We start from the raw sequence: 13505 nt of genomic DNA, 5'->3' as shown, positions 1-13505 counted from the left end.
GCATCTACTGTTTGTTGAAAAGTCACCAGAAATTGAAGCAATTCATCGCCAATAAGAAAGCTGCAGTGCAGCAAGCTTGCAGCAAAACGCATGGCTCCCAGAATGGCAACACTTATAGATAATACACTACATTACAGTACACTGCAGCAGAGTTACTCAAATAATGAGGTAACCCTGGTAAAAGAACAGCACTGACGTATAGCTAAGGCTTGCTCAGGCTACCATGCTGACTTTATTGTAGCTACAATGGCTACAATGCCACTTTATTCCCTCCCTGGCAACTTTTCCACCTATTATAGAATAATAAGATAAGTGAGATGTGACAAAGAAGACTTCAGTGCAGCCTTGATTTTAAAGTGGTCCAGTGGTTTACCTTAAAGGCCTCCCTGCGCTGATACTCTAGTTTGGCCATCTCCTCTCCAACCCAAGTAGGAATGTCAGGGATGGCGACATGGATGATGTACTTCAGGAGGATGGCAAAGTGCTGCAGATGGAGAGGAAGCCAAACAAGGAATGTTTTGGGGGAAAGGGTGGGAGAAAATCAGGCAAATATTACATGAAAAAAACAACAAACAACAGCTGGAATTAAAAAAAAGAAGCATATAATGCCATGGAATCCACTGTAAAGGTAAGTTAAGGCTACTTGAGCTTAGCATTTGGGCCATAACATTCTCCCTCTGTTAGGCCTGACTTCATTATGAGGCCAGGACAGAGCTGTAGGCTGTTTACCTGTGTCTGAATTTAGATACAGCCCCAACAGTCAACACAGTGCACAGCAGACAGAAATAGGATCTCAATATGTTACAAATAGTCGTAAAAAAACACATGCACCTGACTTTTTAACTTGTTAAGTGCCAAATGAGAAGCTGATATCTGGTCAGCTCCAAATGATAACCCCACAGCAGCGTGACTTATATACTGTAGCAGCTGAAGCGCTCAGAGATCAGGTATCAACAGACATTTGCCACAAGTGTATAATACAGTACATAACGTATAACCATTTAATGAGTACACTGAATACAAGAGACCGCTGGGTCAAAGGCAGATTACTTATTTTGAGAAAAACTGAGATTAAAATTTGAGAAGAAATGTGAAAGAGATGAGGATTTTTTTCATGCTATTATAATACAAAATTTAATGTTTGATGATACTACTAAGGTAAGTTCTGATGTCAGGCATTCTTCCTAAGTAAGTGGAAAAACATCCTGTATACCAGTGGATTTGCATCCTAGATACCTGTCATGTTTTCTTATAAGTGAAATTTGTGCTGGATCACAAGAAACAAGGATGCGGAAAATGCTGGCGCCCAGAGAAAAACTTTGAAAAGCACTGCTCTAAGCACTTCAGGCTGAATAGCGGGAATGAGCTGTGGTACCTCGAGGATGACGATGGAGATGATGGCCATCTCAGGGCTGAGCCAGGGGAAGAGACGCTGGAGCTGGCCACACTGACCAATCAGGTAACAATTGACTATGATGGCAATCAGGCCCATGACTTCCATCGCAGTCTGCACAGGGATAAAATACATTTCTGCAAGGCTGCTTTTCGAAAGGGAGTTCATGCTATGCCACACTGAATAAATGAATCTTTATCCAATGCGGAACAATGCATTCTAGGTCAAGGCTGTGCACCATAGTTCAAAAACACACAATTACATAGCCTAGTATAATTAGTGAAGCATTGTTTTCATAATGATCATGTGTAATGTTTTCTTCAGCTTTCAGAGTGGGTCTCAGGCCGTTTGGTCCTGAGATAATGTTTTACATTGTATTAATTAATATTAATATTATATTATTGTATTATAATGTATTAATTAGCCTCTGTCCCAGGGTGATACCAAATTCACACAATTTGGGCCGAGCACAGAAAATAAGTCAAGAGCCCCTGACTGTTTAAAGTGTAATGTCTCTGACCTGCCACTGGCCGATGCTCTCCACTCTGAGTCCGAAGGGCCTCTGCAGGCCAGTGCAGAGCTTGAAGGCATCACTGCGGATCTCAATGATATTGTTGATGAGAGCGCACATGGCAGCCAGAGGGAAGGCAGAGGAAAAGAGCACCACATAGCCAAACTGGACAAACATCTCCTGGTAGTCCTGGAAGGTGTCCTGAGGGGGACAAATGGACAGTAAGGAATGAATGTTATTCGCTGACATGATCATTATTGGGAGAGTAACAACAGGGATTAAAGGAACAGTTCATCCAAAATAAAAAAATATATTTTCTCAGACACCTATAATGCAATCTAGAGGTAAGAGGGAAATTCGTACTTGCTGGGAGAGGACAGATACAGTTTGCTGCTATTCTTCAGCAGGAAATAGTTCCCAAACAAACTTGTGTGGGAAAATATCTCTTTTTATATTTTAGGTGGATTGTTCCTTTTAAATTCCTGGGACAGACTGCACACTAAATTGTCTGGGTATATGGAAAATCATACATTACATTTCTGCAGATTCCTAAAACCAAACTGGTGGTGCTTCCAACGGCAAATCATATTTCATTATGTTTTATGTTCATAGGATATTATCACACAGCGCATACAGTTACTTTTGCCCATATGGAACATGACTCAGAAATCATTCACACCTTTCGGGTAAAGGCAGCAGGGGTGGGGGTGTTACATGTAACCATGGAGGCTGAAGGACTGTCTTGGATTTATGTTACATTTTAGACAGCTTATGCATAAGGCATGGCCAAAAAAAGCACAGGGAAATGTAGGTGAGTGGTTAGATGACTGTGGCCAGCTGGCAGTATATATATACTCTTTAATATACCTTAATATTATACACAGGATACAGTTTTTTCACCCTGTGCTAATCAGCTTCTAGCTTTAACTCATTATGGACTATGTTTCATTCTTCGAAGAAACTTTTTAGGACCTATTCATTTGCTGCAAAATAATAAATGTCACATTGGTGCAAAGTATTGCCCTTTACATCCCGCAGCTTAAGAGCTTGGGTTTGGATGGACTAATGTTTCTTACCTCATAAGTCTGCATGCAGCTCTCTATCTCAGCCTGAGTGAGCGTGGTGCTCTCTCTCTCTTCAGGCGGGTCGATCCACGATTCCCTTTTCGTCTTCGGCTCTGCCCTCTCCACGCTCCTACCCCTTTTCCTGTGTCGCAGTGACACGCTGCTCTCAGACCCAGAGGGCAGTGGGGCAGCGCCGGTGGCAGCAGCCGCAGCAGTGATGCCTTCAGACGCTCCTGCCCCACCTCCACTCAGCTCCTTCACATCGTGGATGCCGTTATCGTCATCGTCGTCACACATTTCAAAAACAGAAGCGGGGTCCATTCCTTTCTCCACCATGGTGGGGCTCCCCTCCTCCAGAAAACTATCATCTATTTGGGGACTGCTGCAGGCCGGCCTTCTGTCCACCTTAACAACAACACCACCACCAGTATCAATACCAATAGTACCAACACCAGCTTCAGTATCAACTCCAATGGCAATACCACCACTAACAATGACAAAAGTGGAAAAATGTATAGCACTATTAATATTCCTACTACAACAACTGATAATAGCAATATTAGATATTTGCATAGTACCTTTGTTAACCTCACAAACTCTATCTGCTGGTTGTGGCACTTCATTGCAGCAACATCACCTTTATACTGAGGTAAATATTCAAACCCAAAATGCCATTGTTATATGACTGCACCATTACATTAAAATAGAAAATATCTAGATAGTCTTGTGCATCATTTTATACAAATTTCTCTGTAATTCAGCAGAGCATATTCAGTACCTTTGGAGACCTTGGGATCTTCACTAGAATTTAAAATAAAGTTGAACAACACACTTGTGAGCTTGTGGGTTTGAACAACACACAGCATGCATTTGTAATGACAAACCCACAGATGGTAATGGCAGGGTCTTAACAAATTAACAAAGTGCTACAGTGAAAGCATATTAACATCACACCAAGTTATTACATCAAAATAAAATATTATACCTTCTCTATGAAGCTGACCTTCCTCAGCTTCAAACCACAGTCTATCAGGCTCTCCTCCTCCGTCTCTCCTTCACTGAACCTCCCGCTGTCAGCCTCGTCCCTCTCACCTCCCTCCTCCTCATCAGGCACCCCGCATCCCCCGTTCAGACACTTCTTTTCCCTGGGATAGAACGAAGGCAAAGTAAGACGTGGGACAAATTATGAGTGTTAACCACTTGTGGCAGTCTGATGGTCTATTGACTGCCATGAAGGCTGGCATGAGTCATAGCTGCATGCTGGGTGCATGCTGGGTGTCATGCAGATGCACAGATGCTGATGCTTTGAATGTCACTGTGAGTGACAGCTATAGATTTATAAATGTGATTGTGTCATATTGTTGTTGTTTTTTTTTATACCCAACAAATTCATCCTGTATCTTTATTTATTTAATAGAAATATCTGTTTAATGCATGGTGTTGCGTAATAGTGTACTGATAACGTTTAATTTGATCCTCTCTTCTTTGATCCTATGTCAGTCCCTCGTACCCTACATGCATACTTTACAGAGGCCGATGTTTTATGCACACAAGTGTACTGACTGATTTACAGCAGTTCACCTTCTTTCTGGTTGCCCCACACCAGGCCTGGTACCCCTCAGGCCGGGTCCCGGCATGGTCTGGTCGGTGGGAGAGGCTTGAGCTTTTCCTGCTGCCAGCCGGGCGTATTTGAGCAGCGCCGAGAGCAGCAGATCCCACACAGCTCGCAGTGTAAGCTCGCCCAGCTTGTGGCGCTCATACAGGTAAGGCTGCAGCACCTCCTTCACATTTTGGAGGAACTGGCGAATGATGAGCAGAGTGGCCAGCATCTGGCACAGAGAGAGGAACGAAGAGACTGTTGTGTTAATGCCTTGCTGAGCAAACACAAATTACTGAGCAGTGAATCCAAAACAAAGCATCCAACAGACACAAAGTGAAGAGGAAATAATATGCTACCTTTGGAACAAATGCACGACACACCAATTTCCAATTAATGGGTAATGGCTAGTATGCAAACTCAAGCCCAAGAAAACAACATTTCAATAACATATGATGCCTGAAAGATAGTAAAGAACCTTGTAGAACAAAGTCACACACAAAACAAAATTCTTAAATGACAAATGAATTTAACTCAACAATACAAGCCAAGCAGCCGGTATATCTTTGTGCCCTTTTGAAACACATACACAAAAGATATACTGTGCATTTTACAAAATTGCAGACAAAGTGACACAAGGTGGCACAAAGCTTACTATCCCTTATTGACTTTAATCTAAAAGCAATTTATTCTCAGTCAAATAATGCTGATGCACAACCTTCTTTAGCTAAAGCACAGAATGCAAACTTAAAACCACAACAAATTCCTGACAAGGACACGGACAGAACGTTATTTTCACCTAATGACGAGAAGCCTCGGAAATGGAGACAAGTAGATGCTGTTCTCACCACAGATATCTCAGAGTTGCAACAAAACACTGGCAAAGTCAGACCGACAGAATGCCAGGTTTATTTTTTTTTTCCCCGTTTCAGACACACACAGGCACATGAGCGCAGAAAAGTACATATGTTGCAACATGTATTTGAGGAAACATGAGTGTACTCGTCGGAATTCAGACATGGGAAAAACTAAAAGCAGAACAGGTGATGGTAACAAATCATGACAAGCTCAGTGGGTGTAAGAAAGGTGGCACACCAACTGAGAGTGTAACCGAAACTGACAGACAGAGTGAGAAATGAAGGTATGAGTGGCGAGAGTCTATTGGAAAAACAATTCACACAAAAGTGCACTAGGGCAATACAGAACTCCGCCTACTGTGTGATATTAGTAAAACAGCACAAAGACAGATGGCAACAAAACAGGGTTAGAGTTAGTGCTGAATAATCGAGTAATGGTCAAAAATGCAGGTGAAGGTAAAGGGAGAATGACCGAAAGATGGAGGGATGAGTCTAGTGGGTTCAATTAGACACAAGTGAAACCACACAGAGAGCACCAAACACATAAAAACCAAGATATAACTGAGATTACAAGTGTAATCGTCAGACTACCATGTGTAAAACTGCCCATTGCATCAAACAGCCCGCGAATGCACCAAGTAGGAAAACATGAACTGGAATATTTTATGAAAACCACCGGATTTCATAAATGGGTTTGTACTCCCTAGAAAATGCACAAGCCAGGCCTAAGTTGTTTATATCATCTAGCAGCTTGCTAGTTTGTAACGTGGCCGACAAGGTGCATGCAAGAAGCTAGGATAGCCAGGCAGGGTGGTCGGGAATTGACCTTTGACCTCCCGCCCTGGGGTCATACTTTGGACCTGAATAAAGCCCTGAAGACCCAGGGAACAGTGACCACTAGCATCCGGATCTGGAGGAGGAGGTAAGGCAGCAGGTTTTCCCGGACCTGCCTCAGCAGACTCTGGCACAGAGACAACACCAGCAGCATCTTCCACACGGGGGGAGAAATGGATGGATGGATGAATATATGAGGGGGATGGACACATGGATACAAGAAGATGCCGAGCGGAGAGAAAGCAATGCATGTAAGGAGGGAGAGATCATACAGGCTGGGACAACGACAGCTGGTGGAGGTGAAAAGAACTTGCCAATGCGCGACTGAAAATATCAGAAGTGGGATCTTAATGTTTCCTACCTCTTTCAGGCGTTCCATGTCTTTGAGGTAGAATCCAATGTAAAAAAGGCTGAGATAAGAATTTACAAACTGAAACTGCAAGAGAAAGGAGGCATTAGGTGTCAGGACGAGAGGCACAACACTGGTGTAAAAAGAGATCTGGGAGCTTGTTATAAGATTCAAAATCAGACGGTTAATGCTGCATGTTATTTGTTAAACAGACACTTACAAGAACCATTTTGATGATGAGATTTTTCTCATAGGCACTCTGGAGTCTGTAGTTTTCTATGGAAGCACAATACAAAATAAAAAAAAACAACAACAGCATAATTATGTAAAATTAAGTCAAAAGTACTTATTGCCTATTACATAATGTGCCTATAGAAACAGTGTCAACAGAAAACTGAACTGAACTCCCTCTTAAGCAACATAAAATACAGGAAAATATAGCCTCTGTTTACTTCCACAGTATTTAAAATATGAGAGTGTTTGAAACATGGAAGAATGTCTGAAAAGAATATTTCACAAGATAAAGTGATATTGCTTTATTTATACCAACTGAATGATCTTTAATATTTTATACAGGAATATGCTCTGTCATTGATTGATGTGACAGTACGGTAATAAAACTGGAAGCCTGAATCTCACCCATGTCATTGAGCCAGCAGGCAATTTTCCTGTACACCTCGTCACATGCAGTCACAGTGATAGCGAGCATGATTTTGGGGATGAAGCGAGCGAGCCGAGGCATTTCCTTGATTCCCATCACAAACTCCTGCAGAAACACAAAGGCCGCTTATCAGTGAACTCGCCGGTCACTTCCAAGTCACGGCACGGACGAAACGGTGCACAGCATGCCGAGGTTTCTGTTCGCTCCCAGATATGAAACAGGCAGGTCGAGCTCTTAGGAAATCTACTCTGTGTTCAGGGAGAGTAAAGCGCAGGTGGTGTCGCACATGAATATGGCATTGATCTTCCGTTCCTCTCTTCTATTGTTGCTGATTATTCATATGCATTCCTGAGTTTAGACTTTAGATTTATTTACTTGTTGTCCTGAGAGCTTGGGCATTTTTATTACCTTGTAAGGAATTGGGAATGAAGACTGAACATTAAGATGACCCTTAAGAAGCAAGCCTACACAAGCCTTCACAGAGCCAACAGTAACATAAGAACACTTTTTTTTTTTTTTTTTTTTTTGGAGAATAACAAAATAGTATAAAAGACTCTTATTTCAACAAGGTCTTGTAGCACAGACTCGCTGGCTGAAGGAGATGATGTTTTGTCATGTAGCCCTCTATGCCTTGCCTTCACTGTGGTGAACTGTGCAGTGATAAATTCATTCTGTCATCTTTACATTTAAATACTATAAGATGAGAAGGAAGCGATATGAGAAGTTGCACCTGTTTGCTACTTCCATAATCAGCTTATTTGTTTGAGGATCATATTTGAGATGTACAGTATCTTGGCAACATTTTGATTTTTTTTTTTTTTTTATTCTGTAGAGTTTAAACAAATTGTTGGTGCAATCTGATGACATTTGGTGTTTAAAAGGCGACTAAAGCCACACTAATTATTTGTAAAATTTGGTGCAAAACTGTCCTCGGTGTTATGTATGAAACAGTTTTAAAATCATGTTGTGTGCTGCATTTGGTTGTAATTCTTCAAACCTACCTAAATGTCTACCATGGGCAGCACTAACTGATGCACTGTGTTGGGAACATCGCCTTTCATTCATTTTGTACCAAATTCCTCCTCTTCCCTCCCCTTAATCCTCTTTGGTGCTACACAGACATCACAGAAATCAGACTTTTGACATGCTTGCCGCGTCATTTCATCCCTCCTTATAAGGAGTCCTGCAGCACTAATGCAAGACAGATGGGTGAGAAGACCTCTGCCACGAAAAGTACTAGTGCTACATTAGACGTCGGTAGCTGACTGACCTGTAGCTCGAAGCAGATGAGCATGGCCAGGAAGACGAAGCAGAGACAGAGGATACAGATGGGCAGGCTGACCAGCCACCTGAACACACGTCTCCGCCACGGAGGATAGTAAAACTCCTCGCATCCTGTGATGGGACTGCAGCGCTTCACTCCCTACAGGAAAGGAGAGGGAAAAGTGTGAAAGAGCATTGAGAGGAGACGACAGGAGTCAAGAGGAGAGAAGAGGAGACGAGAGGAGAGGAGGAGGAGACAGGATAAGAGCTGGGCAGGACAGAGAGAGGTTTAGCTCCTCTCACCCTAAACTGTGGCCGTGGTTCCTCCAGGGATTCAGCAGGGGTGTCCAGTGTTCCCCACTTGTAGGCAAGCTCCGCTCCCCTCCTCTTCCACCGCTCCAGAAACAGGGTGGCCCACACCACGTTGAACAGTGCAAACACCACGCAGCAGATGTCACGGCTCGTCTGCAAAAACGACGTACACACACTTACTTGATACTCAGATACAATGAAAATTAAACAGCTCCAAACTCTGAGCACAAAATGTACAGTACAAAACTAAGAGTACAAAGCAAACCCCTGTATTTGATACTTATTGTGGACTTTTAGTTCCCCAATTATCTATAGTATGACATTTTTTAAACATTTTTTCTCTGAGATGCCCGGTCAAAAAGCCTCTGCACTGCTGCAGAAAGTATATCCCACTCTGTGTCATCATTAGGGCAGTGTAGCTTTTCTTTTATTGCATTTTGTTTGCTTTTCAAAGGATAGAATGGGAGTTATCCAGAAAAATGCGGTATTTTACATTTGGACATAGCGTTTCGCTGTTGGTCACTGACCTTGTCGTAGGCAATAATGGGTTTTGTCCTCACCTGGTCTGACTCAGTGAGCATCCACAGAACAAAGCCGATGACAGCAGGATATAGCATAGAAGTAGTGTAGAAACCCAGCCAGGCAAAGTACATGGCGATCTTCACCCCGAAGTAGTCACAGATATCATCTGGCAAGACAACAGAGAACAGAAAATGTATGAGTTTCATGATATTGTTGCCTGTGTGTGTGTGTGTGTGTGTGTGTGTGTGTGTGTGTGTGTGTGTGTGCTGTTCTACTGACCTAAGGGCTGTTTCTCACAAACGGCCTGGACCCAAGACTTCATCAGCTGACTGAGGATCCTCTGCTCATGTAGAGGAAACACCTGCTGGATCACACCTCGCGCACTCAGCTCAGGGACTGAAGACAGAGAGAGAGAGAGGAAACACACACACATTTCTTACGTGATACAAATGCAGCATGGCTAACAGTCTGCACCAGCTACAATGTGAAGCACAATAAGAAGAAACTTGTGGTTTTCACCTATGTTTAAGTATCTGAAGGTCATATATGTGCACTAATGTCACAAAATGCAGTCTCAGATAAAAGGATTGAAAGAAACCTGCTACATTTACAACATTAATATCTATACCACAGGCTACATAAACAAGTGTGTTTTGTTTGATCGTGTTATACTCATGCTCGCTCTTTATACTTTACTTTTGTTGATAAAACCAGATGTTTCTTTGTTTCCCTTTATTTATTTACCATCTTCCCTTCATGAGAGAGAGTGCGAGATGCAGGAATGAAAACAAATATAATTTGCTGCAGTGAAGCCATCAGATCCGTCACATTTGGCTGCTTGTGGAGCCAGGCCAAAACCAACTGCAGGATTGTACTGAAAGCTTACCAGGGAACTTCTCTCTGTTTAATAAAGACAAACATCACCAAGCCTCCAGCAACGATGCTGCTTACTGATTGGCTGGCCCTCTAGGAAGTTGATATTATGAAGCACCTCCCCCTGTTTGGCACGTAGATTATCCAGCCAGTACTTAATGATGCTCTGCCTTTCCTGTGGACAGCAAGAGCAGGAAGACGGAGAGAGTAACGATTGTGTGTGTATGCAGGTCGGCATGCATCTGTGTTTACATGTTAACGTGTGTTTGCACGCTGACACTAACCTGTGAGGTAAAAAAGCACAGCTCGCTCTCGATGTTCTCGTAGATGTAGTCCTCCTCACAGGAGAAGCTGCGTGCTCCTCCTCCGAACTCTGGCTTCACAGCTTTCCTCAGTCCCATCTCCTCAGCACCTCGCAACAAACTGCACAGCAACACCGAGACGTTAAAGAAAAACCCCACACACTCACGGAGAAAGACATATTTCTGGCTAGATTTCCAAAGCTTTTCCCCCCATAAGGTTTTTCAAGCTATGCAGAAAATCATGTCCATGGTTAACACAAGCCAATGCGAGTTTGTTCTATGACATATATTCCAAATATTAACATCTCTGCCACAAAAGTAAGTTGCAAACAAGTTACTGAAACTACACGATTACATCAAGCACGCTCACTCCCGTGCACTCTGCTATATCTGCATCTCATGTTCATTCACACTTTGCAGAGGGGCTGGTGGTGACATGACACTGGCTGAACATGACCAAGTGTGTGTGTGTTTTTCACTAACATTAACTTGGTGCCTCTGACTAATTACATGCGTGGGTCAAAAATTTAAAAAAAAGGATTAGTTTGTGGAGATTATTATGTTAAAAAAAAACGTGTAAGTATCACTAGCCTTTGTTTGCGATAAAGCTTAAATTCATAAAACTTCAAAAACCCTATGGAAAGAAAAATCCATTGCGCATCTGCTGAGGAAACCCAGGATCAAAGTAACTTTTGGTTTTGCCTACAAAAATGTCATCACAACACTCTACAGTGATAAAGAGTCTAAGACCAAGAGAGTTTTTCCACTCAAGAAAAAAAGCATTATGGATGCATTACGGTCTGTTGACTGAGGCTATGGCTGCTGGTTGAATTTGTATGTCCTCTTATTCTACAATGGATTTCTTCCTAAATGACAAATGAACATCAGTACAAAATTGTGGGTCATCAAGAAGCTCCTGCTCTTTGATGCTGAGAGACCAACATGAAAAATTATTTAGATATCTGCATTTACACTCCATTGTCGCTGCACCGTAAATGTCTTGACATCATGTATCATCTTCTTCAACAGGAATAAGAAAAATACACCACCAAAACAACAACATGGACCCAGGAATGCAAGGTACATTACTAGTAGCTTTTTTTTGTTGTTTAACAGTGTTAAGGTCAACTCAGTTCTCGCTCTCTCACACCCTAACCTCACCCCCCTCCCTCATCACCTCATTTCCCATCATCCTCTCTTCTCTCCTCTTCACCCTTCACATCTCCTCCCTTCCTCCAGCCAATCTGTCTTTTCTCCCCATCTCCCCCTCCTCCAGCTCTTCCCTTCCCCCTCTCTCCTTCAATTCACTCTTCATCCCTTTACCTATTCTCCCATGCTCCTCACATTTTCTTTCCCACTTCCCCCCTTCATCCCATCATCCTTCTGTCCTCTCCCTCTGTCCTTCCCATTGGCTTTCTGCTGAAATCACAATAATAATGCAGCACCACACCCCCTGTCCCCCATAGGCTGACAGCTCACCCTACACACACACATATATACATATATACACGTATATGTATAGGTATATGCTATGTAGATATAATATACAGGCTTTGTAGATGTATATATAAATAGATACTGAAATAGATATATATACGTATATAAACCCACACCAAGCCTATGGGCCTGTAGCATCCATCCATCACGCAGCTTCAGCCACATGAAGGAGGACCTGTACAGTGAGGTGCATTCAACATCATGATGGATTATAGGAAAAATGTGAAGTGTAAGCTTCTGTATCACCGCTGAATACTGCTTAGCCTGCACCACGATAACAGCAAAGGTCCTTGTCTGAGGAAAAAGCAAGCCTGTATCTATTCAAACCAACTGTTTAGTAATCTAAGCCAATAACTGCTAGGCCTTTCAGAGGTGTGCAGCTCTTCCTGCTGCCAGGAATCTTAATGAGACTCTGCCTCACCTCCCTCTCTGGCTCCTAACCTCTTATTTAATCAAAAACTTTATTGCCTTTTCCACTCTCTCTCTAAATACAAGGAGTCTTAATTTGGAAACACAGTCTAAGAAAGTGCGTGGACAAAGCTAACCCTTGTAAGAGAGTGGAATACTGTTGAGGGAGAGCTTGGAGAAATGCAATGTGGGCTTATGCTAATTTAGCAAATATCTATCAGACGTGATGTAAAACTCAGCAGAACTGAGTGCACTAAATAGCCAAGTCAGAGCTGAGGAATGGATAATGGATGGCACGTCAGGTAAGAGAAGAGGAACCTGTACATTTGTGTCTTACCGAGTTTGTTCACTAATTGCACTTTCTACTAAACTTGTTTTCACTGCAGGAAATTGTGATATGGCTATCAAGCAGTAACACTGCTCCAACCCCACAGGAGACTGTGGGGAAAATCCTGCATAATCAACAAAAAAATAAATAACAGAAATGTAACCTCACCCAGGGAGCAAGGTCACCTATAGAGCAGCACTATACTGTATCTCATAATAGTTGAGTTGCCACCCTGCCACCCTCGGGCTATCACACCTAATATAAATGGTATTCAAATTGAATGAGAACAGTTTAATTGCCAACACACACTTCACTTCAATAAACCATGCTTTTTTTTTTTTTTTTTTTTAGGTAATATCAATCATAAATCACTTGTAGGGTAATGCACAGGTGATGCTGGCTTTTGCAACAAAATTTTTTATTTGGTGTCCAGAAAGTATCTTATGTAAAACTATACTTACAGTTTTTTCTTTTAGGAGGAGGATTTATCTGTTTTGACAAATGAACTTTTCATATGTAACACTGAACCGGTCTTAAACCCAAAGGGAAGAATGATACTATCGCAGCTGACATGATAATGTGAAACAAGCCTATGCATGATGGAGAAAACAGTTCAGTTTCACTTGACACAACAGCATGGCAGACCAATTGGAGCCTGCAGTCGCCCCTTTATTCTCACACAGCTCAGACAGGCAAACCAACATTGCCTCTGGTTCAAAGCGCAATGGGAATTA

General features: G+C 42.4%; 1 protein-coding gene across 1 annotated transcript in view; it reads right to left on the bottom strand.

Moving 5' to 3' along the window:
- The window catches only part of ano8b (anoctamin 8b), a 40327-nt gene that overhangs the window by 4581 nt on the left and 22241 nt on the right, over positions 1-13505 (bottom strand). The window contains exons 4-18 of the mRNA XM_030049062.1: positions 10521-10659; positions 10315-10411; positions 9643-9759; positions 9402-9529; positions 8833-8994; positions 8537-8689; positions 7245-7371; positions 6826-6881; positions 6618-6692; positions 4550-4797; positions 3954-4113; positions 2981-3373; positions 1914-2105; positions 1376-1507; positions 374-484 (exon numbers count right to left, since the gene is read on the bottom strand). Of these exons, the coding sequence (XP_029904922.1) occupies positions 374-484; positions 1376-1507; positions 1914-2105; positions 2981-3373; positions 3954-4113; positions 4550-4797; positions 6618-6692; positions 6826-6881; positions 7245-7371; positions 8537-8689; positions 8833-8994; positions 9402-9529; positions 9643-9759; positions 10315-10411; positions 10521-10659 (2290 nt within the window). The remainder of the gene's footprint in view (positions 1-373; positions 485-1375; positions 1508-1913; positions 2106-2980; positions 3374-3953; positions 4114-4549; positions 4798-6617; positions 6693-6825; positions 6882-7244; positions 7372-8536; positions 8690-8832; positions 8995-9401; positions 9530-9642; positions 9760-10314; positions 10412-10520; positions 10660-13505) is intronic.

Source organism: Myripristis murdjan, chromosome 4 (genome assembly GCF_902150065.1).
Source record: "Myripristis murdjan chromosome 4, fMyrMur1.1, whole genome shotgun sequence".
Taxonomy (NCBI): domain Eukaryota; kingdom Metazoa; phylum Chordata; class Actinopteri; order Holocentriformes; family Holocentridae; genus Myripristis; species Myripristis murdjan.
Note: the sequence above shows the minus strand (reverse complement) of the source record. Positions and strands in the feature narration are given on the sequence as shown.